Below are 12,165 nucleotides of genomic sequence, written 5' to 3'. Positions count from 1 at the left end.
TTATTATCATAGAAGCAAAGGAGGTTAGTTACACATGACTTCCCCTTCCTGAACCCATGCTGATTATCCGACAATGCATTATTCTCGTCTATCCACTTCACAAACTGCCTTTTGATGATAATTTCCAAAATTTTCGAGAGGGAACTCGTCAATCTCACTGGACGATAATTGGACACATCTTTTCTACTACCCTTCTTAAATATCGGAACAACGTTAGCAAGTTTCCAATCCCTTGGGACGATCCCCTCAGCAACACTACTCCTGTATATCTGTGCGACTGGCTCCAACAATTCATTAGCACATTCCCTGAGGACCCTGGGATAGATATCATCTGGTCCTGGTGCTTTGCTTGCACATACATTTCTTAGAAGATTTAGGACCTCCACGTCTTCCACTTGAATATCGTTGAGCGTTTTATTACCCCATGCAACACCCGTATATCGAATATCATTATCTCCGTTAAAAACCGACGCGAAAAAGTCATTGAAAGCACTACACATGCCTACATTGCTCTCTAACCTAGAGTCTCCTATCGAGAGGGGACCAACTGTCCCCTTACATCCATTATTGACGTATCGAAAAAATGATTTTGGGTCAGAGCCAATGTAATCTGGCAACATAAATTCAACTTCCTTTTTACTCTCCCTTATCGCTTTCTTCAACACTCTTCTTTTATCAGTAAACAGTGATAGGTCACCTCGCCCAATTTTATACTCTCTGAATGCTCTTTTCTTTTAAAGATAAAGGTTCCGCACGTTATCCGTGAACCATAGAGAGTGTGATGTACAAACACGCTTTTTTCGAACAAAGGGTATGACGTCGTGCAAAACAGTACTAAATTCGTACTAAATTCTTCCCATTGACTTACCACCCCTACTGATTCCAACCGGTCTTTGAAAACTTCCGCTAACCTTCCTCTCAAAACATCAAAGTTAGTTCTCCGAAAACAAGGAACCAGTCTTTTGTTATCAACCTTACCCGAGGAAAAGTTACAGTGAAATCTGACGATACGATGAACACTGGAAGAAAACTCTTCCCCCACCGAAACATGTTCAACAAGATCCTCAGACCTAGTAAGAACTAAATCCAAAATAGCAGTACCCCTAGTGGCTTCTGATGCATGCTGATACAAAAAATTTTCGAGTGCCAACTTAAGAAAGTCTCTTTCATACTGATTTCAAGATGAAAGGTTCTCCCAATCAATAGATGGGTAATTGAAATCCCCTAGTATGAGAACCCTCTTACGCTTACACCTGTAGGAAATTTCATCATGAAATTTGGCGATGTAGTTCCCTAGACGTAGTAGGATCCCTATTCGGTTGATTGTAACAAGCACCAACAATAAGTTTATGACGTCTTTTGTTCTCAAGTTCAACCCATATACATTCAATATCACTTCTCTGCACGTTACACTCTCTAGCCTTCAAACAGGGTTTCACGTATATCAACACTCCACCCCCTTTCCTATCAGATCTATTTCTCAAAAAAGTATCGTATCTTGAGATGTGTAAGAAAGATTAATCCCCATCGTTTGCCCAAGATTCTGTATATACAAATACAAATACAACGCCACAACAGGCAAAATGCCCAACGAGGTGGCTGAGAAAAAGATGCCCATAAAAATAAAATATGGATGTCATATATTTCAAAAGTATAGCAACCCAATTAAAAATGCAATTAACAAAAATTGTAAACAATATATACACATGATAAAATATTATACAATGCCCATAAAGAATACTTATGGTTGTCTTATTCTAAGTATGGATAGCTTCTCGATTTACCCCCTGTAATGGCTATAAGATCCAGGCTCTCCACAACTATCATAGTTTCTAAAAAATCTTTCTTATTACCCAAGCTCCTGGCATTTATTAACACACATTTTAATTTGCCCGGTGGTTTGTTGTCAATCGAGAAGCCATCCAAGTCAGAGGTGGGTAATTCCCCGTCAGTACTGTTGTGATTATCATTAACTAACCCGCATTCCCGACTACGTGGTCTATTATCTACAAACATCTCTATTAATTCCCTAAATCCCACCTGCGGGAATAAAACCAATGTTATGAAAATATTATGAGTAGAGCCCTTGGATTATATGCAAAGGCATAAGTGCAGCATATTTTATCACTATTTATAGTTAGTGCATATAAATGCATAAAATCACTAAAAGTTTAGAATAAGTGCATATTTTTAGCATTTTTTTCTATTGATAGCATTGTACTAATGTGTTCGCAAGATTATTTTTATTTTTCCATTCTTTAAATTTAATCAAATGTCTTTAATTTTTTAAGAAAATGTTTTGCCATTGGGTATTGCTCATTTTCGGGCATATTTATAGAATTAGGCACTTCTAAAAAAATTCATATCTTTGCCTTTCTAAATATACATGTTTTCTTCATATTTTGCGCATATTTTTTTGTTTTACTGCATATTTTCTTTTCTCTTCGGTTTGGCAATAAATACTTGCTTTTAATATACATATTTTTCATTTTTTTGAATGCCTATTTTTCTCTTTTTATGCATGTTTATCATTTTTAGGGAAACTTCAGAATTTTTAAATGCATATTTTTTTATTTCACGTATGTTTCCATAAGCATATAATGCATATGTCCAGGGCATATTCAAGAATTTTCATTCCATACATATTTTGGTGCTTTTAAATGCATATTTTTTTGCGTATAGTTTTTCATTTTTTTACTTTGGCATTATTAGATGCATCTTTTTCATTTTTCGCACATATTTTTGATTTCACCGCATATTTAAGTAAGATTTATCTTTATTTGTAGTGCATATTTCAGCATTTTCTAGTGCATATTTCAGCATTTTCTAGTGCATATTTGGACATTTCAGCATTTTCATTTCATATTTCGACATTCCAACATTTTCATTGCATATTTCAACATTCCAGCATTTTCAGTGTGTATTTCAACGTTTCTTAGTGCATATTTCAACATTCCAGCATTTTCAGTGTGTATTTCAACGTTTCTTAGTGCATATTTCAACATTTTTATTGCATATTTCAACATTTTCAGTGCATATTTCAGCATTTTCAGTGCATATTTCAGCATTCTCAGTGCATATTTCAGCATTTTCAGTGCATATTTCAGCATTCTCAGTGCATATTTCAGCATTCTCAGTGCATATTTCAGCATTTTCAGTGCATATTTCAGCATTCTCAGTGCATATTTCAGCATTTTCAGTGCATATTTCAGCATTCTCAGTGCATATTTCAGCATTCTCAATGCAGCGTTTCCCAGTGCGTATTTCAGCATTCTCAATGCAGCGTTTCCCAGTGCATATTTCAGCATTCTCAATGCAGCGTTTCCCAGTTCATGTTTCAGCATTCTCAAAGCAGCGTTTCCTAGTGCATATTTCAACATTTCAGCGTTTTTATTGCATGTTTCAGCATTCTCAGTGCAGCGTTTTTTAGTGCATATTTAAGCATTCCCGGTGCATATTTTGCCACTTTTTTTTAGCGCATATAATCCGGGCTGTCATCATATATTCATTTGAAAAATTATGAATAAAGTGGCTGAGAGCTTTAATAAACCTCCAAAAATATGCATTTATTCTGAAAATTCTTTGATTATATGCATTAATGCTGAAAAGATCAAAATATGCAAATGCACATGTTCATTATTTTCATCTTGTTCAATCGAAACAGGAACACTACAGGTTCATTTACGATACATTGGAAGAAGCCAACATTTGCGGTTCCACCTGGTTTCCAGTGAACGCCTTATCACAACAACTCAAGTACAAGTCTTTGAAGAATCCTTTGACCGGTGAAAACGAATACCAGAGAGAATACCAGGTACTAATCCAATGCGATTTTGAAATTTACTGATTTCTTGCTTATACCAATCGCTTGATGAGAACACAAATTTTAGTCTAATATCAAAACTATTTATTGCGACACCGGAATTGAGACAATTTTTTTTTGTGGGGGGGGGGGGCGCAAATGTGTTTTTTCCCTCTCTGCACTGTGAAATTTTTCTTTGTTACTGTAAGGTTCAGGAGAAAAGAGTGGAAAGAAGGCCTGGGGGAAAACGGGAGTCGCGAGAGAAAGAAAAGAGAACGATTTAAGACATTCGAAAAAGAGAGAGGGGTGTGAAGGTTTGTACTGAAGAGACGGGATGGTTTCTCGTTGGAGGTGTTTGATAATAAATGAAATAAAGTGGTTTTTTTTTTTTTGGGAGTCTAGAACCCAGTTATTTCGTCCTGAAATCGTAGTAGAGGTACAGCCGAGGACCTACGACCGATAAGAAGTCGGGGAAAAGTTTACTGTTACCCTTAAAGTTTGCCGCCCCTCTACTTCCGGCTCCACGTTGTGGAATCGAATGTCGGGTCAATGTATGTAATTGCGCTGCTGTCTGTCGTTATTATCGGCAGTACGATCGTGGGCTATGTATTCCAGATTGAAACTGTTCGAAGTCTAGGAGGCTCAATAGTGACGTGAAGATTTCTTTCTTGGCAAGAGATTTGTGACATTTGCTTGCCGATAGTCCCTAGGCAAAAGTTTTACTTACATTCGGGGGGAGGGAGGGATTTCTAGAAGTCTCATATAAATGGGATTCAAGGGTGTACAGGAATCTCGCTTCAACAGATGAGCTTCGGGAGCTGAATACCCATCCGAGTACCATAGTTGTACAATTGTATGTCATCGAGTTCGCAATTTTGCTTGGACAGCGGATGGACCATCGGCGGTTGAGCGCGTTTAAGCATGGAGTGGTGCCGATAGAATTGAGAACATGAATACTATTTGTTGGGTGACAACCCTTCTCACTGATTGGCGATTACCCATTTTGTCTAAATAAATATGCTCAACATTAAGCATGTGGTATATCCCTAACAATTACAAGTGGTTTTCGTCAATTTGACGTGATTTAAAATTCCTAATTAGCCAAATCGCTGCAATAAATAAATAGCTAGCACGAAACCGTACTCCGTACGTACAGCTGCTGTCTGGCTACCTACATCAACTAACGTATCTGTCATCCATCGCAATGTATGTCGAGTATACCAGGATCACAAGCACAATTGCTGCTCTCACAGGTCCCGGTTAATTACTGCTTGTAGCGTCGTGTAGACGACCTCTGTAACGAATTGATTACCTAGAAACTGATGTCTTAAATCTTATTGAGCACGTTTCGGATACTTTGGAGGGGAGGAGTAGGCGGTAAGTTCTCAAACAACAGCGAACTTACCTGAATTATAGACAGCTGCAGCTAATCCTCGTCAAGCAAGACTATCGGCACATTTCCTAGACCCCTCGAAAACAATATAGTATTTAGAGTTGCCGTTCAGAAATACTGCTGCTCAAAAGTTGAGCACAACAAAACTCATGAAAATTCATCACTAAAAATGAAAAGCTACCATACTTGCATACGTTGCAGGCAAACATGAGCGGAAACTGTTTTAGGCTCCAGCCAAATTTCGTAGAAACGAAGCATGGTTTTTTCGCAAGAGAAGAAGTGTTTCAAGTAATGTTTTTTTCACCATTCTGGGACTTGATGACCAGGTCAGCCCTTATCAGACGCAGGACCCGGCGCGAAAATTATTTTAGGGCTTCAATTAGCCCCGATTTTATATATTTTTGTGCGGGTGGAAAATCGACATTCAAAGATTCATACATTATCACAGAATCTACAGGCCTGGGCTCCCATAAGGGTGGGGTTGACAGGGAGCCAGCCTTAGAGCCCGGGAAAGTTACCATCATTATGTTTTTTCACGCTATAAATTCAATATAGAAAGGCCCGTGAAAAGTCTAGCTTGAGGCTCCGCTAAAGAGCCCAGTCTAGGGACCCTGCTGCAGGATGTAGGTGGGGGGGGGGGGCATGTCTACAGGAATTGAAAAATATCAACTCGCCAAAAGTTCAGAATTAATCAGGGGAACAAAATCCTAGAAGTCATGAGAACTCAGAATTAATGAAAGAAGAAACCAAGAATTGATGGAAAAATACAAATGCTAGGCCAAAACAGGCAAAATTCCCAACGAGGTGGCTGAGAAAAAGATGCCCATAACAAATATGTCATATATTTCAAAATTACAGCAACCCAAGTAAAAATGCAATTACAAACAACATATACATGTTGAAATATTTTACAATGCCCATAAAAAACATTTATGGTTGTCTTATTCTAAGTATGGATAGCTTCTCGATTGACCCCAATATATTTATCTTAAATGGGGTACAAACATATTTCTCTTTGAACGTGTCAATTGTGCAGTCGATTGACGGCGTATTAACAATTCATGGTCCATCCTGTCCATCCCGTTGAAAATTTTGAACCCATCGATCGTATTCCCCCCGACACCTGCGTTTTTCCATCTTTTTAAGGATGAAATCGAGCATTCTGTTCACTTTTTTTGACCACCGCTGTACATTGTTCAGAAAATCGAAGCCGCTCATCAATGAGAATTCCCAAATCGATGACCCTAGTTGCAGGGCCGTAACTTGGCCGGTGCAGCAGGTACATCAGCACAAAGCCCACATGGAAGGGGGGGGCCAGAATGGGCATAAATTCATATTCTTGCACAGGACACAGGAATGGCTAGCTACGGCCCTGCCTAGTTGCATCCTGGATAGTGGCTACATTCAACTCGTAACATAAACGTGGGTTGTTCGAACCAAAATGAGCGACTCCGAATTTATCAACGCTAATCCCAGAATTAATGAAAGAAAAACCCAGAACTGATGAAAAGTCTCCCAGAATTAATGAAAATTCCCGATTCAAATCAGTTTTAGCGCACACACCTCGTTTGCAAAAATAAAAATGTACTTTTTTTTCATATGTCTATATTTTTTCAAGAGCTGATTGATGCGAAGATACATGCAAAAAATAAAATTCAAGTGACCTTGCGGAGAATTGAATCCACATCCTCTCACTTGCCGGATGAGTGCACTAGACTACGTAACCAACGAATCCTCTTTCCATAGAGCTCGTACGCGCTGAACGGGCAGACCTAACTCATTGTCAGGATAAAGCTCATAATATCTGACACTCCCATCATGTGCGACCCCGTTCAGCGCCCACAAGCTTTGAGGAAAGAGTATTCGTTGGTTTCGTAGTCTAGTGCACTCATCCGGCAAGTGAGAGGATGTGGGTTCAATTCTCCGCAAGGTCACTTGAATTTTCTTTTCTGGATTTATTTTCCCCTCAACTAGCTGTCGAAACCTCCGTAGTAATAGTGGAGTGTGACATCATCTACGGACAATATTGATTGTTCTTTTCTACGGCGGTTGTTTGAGTTTTGATTTCCTATTTTCTTTGCAATTCTGCCTGAGCGTGTCTTTTGATTGCTCCTGTGGCCTGTGTGTAAATGCCAACAAAAAAAAAAAGAATAACAACATTTTCTTTTCTGAGCGTTTTTGCTTTTGTTCCTTAACTTTTGAACAGCAGTGTAGGTATCAGTTAAGTGGCAACAGTCTATGAGTCGCCCGTATGTTTCACTTCAGTGTTTTTCCTCACGCGTTGTACACAGTTAAGAATCATGATTTCACAGAACGAATGCAAAAGAATTTGGAAAAAATGAATGTACATTTTCATATGCAGTCGGAGTACATGTAGTAAATTATGTTATTCAATCTCATTTTATGCATTTCTCGTTTTGTGCTTTCCATGGAAGAGATTGGTAAGTTTTTTATATTTTCTTGTGATATTGTTATATATCCTATCCGTAACCAGGACGCGTATTCAGAAAGTCTAGCCGTTACAACGCTTCCGTCGCCAAAAGATTTCGCCAAGCCCTTCTATGCGATTCGCTAGCGCAGTGTTTCTTAACCTTTTTTGCCCGTGGCCCCCTGCTTTACCCTGAGTCTTCAATTCCCATCTTGAAAGCAAGATCCTTTATACGTGCTGAAATAATTTTTTTATTGAATTTATACTGAACGAAAATTTTGCAAAGAAAATTGGCATCCAGACCACTGGACTAGAATTTATTGATGTCCCCGCTAGTCCGAGTTCTATCAGAACCGTTTCAACGCCGCCCCCCCCCCCCCAGGCAAAGTGATGCTATGTTAGTCCCATACTTAGCTGGAAATAAACAGCCTACACATTTCCTACTTATTTTCAAAATTTATTGTACCATACAAATATCATAGTGTCTCTACCTTACTTATGGACATGAAGGCCCCGGGCATGACCCCTCACAAGAGTGGGACAGTCAGAGCTGTAGCCCGAGGCCTGATATGGTTTTCATCATTTTTTGTTTTTCACACTATAATTCAATATAGAGAAGGGTGTCTGTGAAAAATCTAGCCAGGGACCTGAGAAAAACTTCATCCTAGGGAACTTGTTGCAAAATGTAGGCGGTGAGGCCCGGGTAGGTCCTTGCCCTAAGACGGCCCTGGTTTTATGGGTGGTTTTGTTGGATTCTGTAAGTGTATAGTCACTAATATAAAAGCTTTATTTCTTCACACCTTAATTTTTCTTCTCAGCTCTCTGATGCCCTCCAAACCACATGTCATGGCCCCATTTTCCATTTTCTTCCGTGGCCCCCTTGAGGTATCCCAGTACCACTAGGGGGCCATATGGCCCCCGGTTGAGAACCACTGCGCTAGCGAGTCTCATTTATGCGCGTATGCGCAGTGCTCATTTTTTTTGTCGAAAAGCACGTGCGTCGGCGCTTCAGGCTATCTTGTCCTTTATAAATCTTGATTACTATCGCATTTTTTTTTTTTTTTTTGTGAAATTGTGATTAGATTTAGTTGTTATTTTGTAGTAGTTTAGTTGAGGTATATTATTTTAGTTATATTTACTTATTACGTACGATCGTGAGATGGATAGTTGGTTATAAAACGGGCCTCGTTACATTTAATAGCCTAGAGCCTCATATTATATAAACCTAGCAATTTTTTTTTACCTTCCATGTATAGCGAGGATGGGCCACAGTATTTCTCGATTAATACTAGTAGGACCGATATAGTTCAAATTGTATGGTTGTATTTGTATTTGTTGTATTTTGTATAAAATAACTGGATATTTACACTACATACTCCAAATTTTCGTAAATTTTATTTTGTTTAAATGTACATATGAGTGTGTGCAAAGTTAGCAATAAATATGAATTATATACGATTTTTTTCAATTCAATTTCATTTTGAATTCCAAAAAATTCCTCTTGCACATTGGCCAATAAAAAAATATATTGAAACTTCGATACAACGATATGCTGCGGAATAAGCAAAAATATCGTTGTAGAAGAATTATCGTTATAGCGAGAGAGAACATTCATGCCCCCCCCCCCCCACAAGGGTGGTGCTGACAGGGCCTGGAACGATTCTCATCAGTTTTTTGTTTTTTCACGCTATAAATTCATCATAAAGGTGAAAGTCTAGTGTAATAGCCTGCGAAAGATCCCAGCCTAGGGAACTTGCTCCAGGAGGGGCCATGGGAACATTATCATCACGTGCCATCAAAGTTATGCTGCTGTTTGCATGTTTTCTATATCGGCATTATTAGCACCATCAAAAAATGCGCTTTCGAGTATTTATTCGCCTCAAAAAATTTTCATTGATTAGTTTTGATAAAGGAAATTCAATTAGAAATATCCCCCCGCCCGTAAAGAGGTTTTCCGCAAAACACGTTGATGTATCACGCAAAAGATAGTGATGTCGAATACTTTGGGTGATCAGGTGCTTCCAAATACCGATATTATTAGACGTCCTTGGAAAAACTAAAATGTGTGGCCAGTTAAAAAATATATTGAAGGATATTTCGAGAACGAAATAAAAAAAAAATGTCGTTGTAGCTGTTTTAAAATATCCTAAAAAAATATCGTTAAAGGGGGTTTATCGTAGTAAATGATATCGTTGTAGCGAGATCAGTTTAACATTTGGCCACAGATGATTCCAAACAATATTTGAAAGATATTGTTGTAGAGGAATTTATCGTTATATTGAATAGCTTTGTAGCAGGTTTCATTGTATTGATATTCTGAACATCATAACAACTCCAACTCGTCTGTAATCACCACAAAATATGTTAATCGCGACAGTACCCGATTGTCCGGGGAAATTATGCTGTAAAAGTATTTTGCGTGTTACGTTTTTTTTTCTTTCGTTTTACACAAAATAAAGTGTTCCGGACTCGGAACACACTGAGTTGTTCTCTGGACTAGTGTGTTCCGAATCCAGTGGCAAAGTTCTGGCGATCATTCATTCATGAACATCATATAACAACGGTTGCACTCGCACATCACACTTTTTTAAATTTGCAATATACATATTGCATTACAAATGCATTTTCGGGTTACAGATTTCTTACCGATAAAAAATGTATCGCTTGTTATGTCACCGCAGTGGTTCCCAAACTTTTTGAATCGTGACTACTTTTGGCGAGAAATTTTTCGGTTTTTTCACTTTTATTTTAATCACCTCCTTTTCCATGAGGTGGCCATATGTCCCGGTTTTATTTTTTTGAGGTAAATGTTCTATCTCGAAAGCATTTTTCGGAACGTCTTTTTTAACTCGGTTCCAATTTGCGAAATCAATGATGAATGAAATCAAATAATTTTCAATATTTAGTTGGCAGTGCTGTTTTATTATGAAACTGGAAGTGTAGACAAATTATATTCCTTGATTTTGATATAAGGAACAGAACATATTGATATACAGTATGACTTAGAAAGAATCGTGTAATTTTAAAATGATTCTTCGCTTGGGATCGACCATTGTTCGTAATACGTAAACACGCACACATTTCCCCCTTTTTTTCATATTACTTCTCACACATTCTGTGTTTTTAATTTTGAAAATACCTGTATAATTTTAAAATCGGATAATTCTTTCCAAGTCACCTTAACATCCTCTTTTTGATGTCATTTCAAGCTCTTTTGTCCTCCTTTAAGCATTATATACAAATACAAATACAACGCCACAACAGGCAAATTGCCCAACGAGGTGGCTGACTTAAGAACATCATGGATCCCCGAGCCATTTTTTGGAGGCCCTACCTACTACTACTACATCACACATGCACCCCGCCCACACCCCCTCCCCAACGAATCGCTACATGCGGGAATGTGCGTGTACGTGTAGTGAAACCTGACGTGAAGTTTTTTGTGTGAAGGAAACTTCCATAATTGACGAAAGAAGTTATTCCAGCATTAATGAAAGAAATGATTCCAGTGTTAATGAAATAAATAATTTAATCTTTTTTTGTCTTTAGATGAGTTCTCTATCCTTTTTTTTTTTTTAATCTTTAAAACGCAATATTTAGAAACTGAACTGTGAATTTCAATCGGGTAATTACACGAACTGTGTTTTCACCGAGTCACGTGATTTCCTTGCATTCGATGTCGCTGCCGTCGCGACGGCTGGATGCTCCCTCCAGTAATATAAGCTCGATGGAGACGGATCACTATTTGATCTTTTGCTTTTTTTTAGCTGTTCTTTTTTAGTTGGGGAAACTACTGTGGTATAGAGAGGTTTTTGTCAGTATAGTAGCGCCATCTGTGGTGAAAATTGGGAAAAGTGACGTCACAAAGGGTACGTGCAGGCGACCTCTTTTCCGATTTCGAATCTGTGTGTGTGGTAACCATTTCTTGTAAAGATATTTTTTGACGTATTGTTATTTACGTAGCGAAAAATGGAAATAAATTTCTTGTTTGGACGTTTTTTATTTTGGGTAATCTCTCGCGACTCCCTCCCTTAGTTCATTCGTACGACTCACACTTTGGGAACCACTGCGTTATTACATAGTAGGATCTGACATTGCTCTCTTCATCCTAATTTGTCGCCGACTTTTGTTATGAGCAAAATTATGATTTCTGAACAATTAGGTTCTCTAAGCTTTCTTGCTAATTTCAAACGAAAATGAAATTTCTTTTTTTGAATTTTTTTCTACGACTCGACCAGGCAGTTATTGATGCCAAGAAGAATGTTGTAGAAAACGCGTACCAGCAAATGAGTGTTACTCGCACGGATTACTTTCGAGTCTTCTGATCAACACCATCCTTTGTTTTGTAGAAAACTCAACGGTTCCAGGAAAGTTTTCTCACTTTGTGAGAATATATAGTACAGAACCGAGCACGCCCAGGCTCTGTCGCTTTTGCGATATAAGCTCATTGATCTGATCGTGAGATCGTGGGCGTGCCGGAAAAAAACTCAAACCGGCAAGCCAGCCGGGAAAGCATACTCGGTTCGGACCAACATCCCGCCA

At 38.4% G+C, this 12,165-nt stretch overlaps 1 protein-coding gene across 1 annotated transcript in view; it reads left to right on the top strand.

Annotated features, from left to right (window-relative positions):
* LOC149065423 (receptor-type tyrosine-protein phosphatase kappa-like) overlaps positions 1-12,165 on the top strand; it is a 158,903-nt gene that overhangs the window by 86,742 nt on the left and 59,996 nt on the right. Inside the window, exon 9 of the mRNA XM_089254171.1 lies at positions 3,665-3,814. Within this exon, the coding sequence (XP_089110297.1) occupies positions 3,665-3,814 (150 nt within the window). The remainder of the gene's footprint in view (positions 1-3,664; positions 3,815-12,165) is intronic.

The sequence above is a fragment of the Pholcus phalangioides genome, unplaced genomic scaffold, assembly GCF_987345545.1.
Source record: "Pholcus phalangioides strain wild (caught in Gottingen) unplaced genomic scaffold, Ppha-v1.0 ptg000040l_1, whole genome shotgun sequence".
NCBI classification, from domain to species: Eukaryota; Metazoa; Arthropoda; class Arachnida; order Araneae; family Pholcidae; genus Pholcus; species Pholcus phalangioides.
Note: the sequence above shows the minus strand (reverse complement) of the source record. Positions and strands in the feature narration are given on the sequence as shown.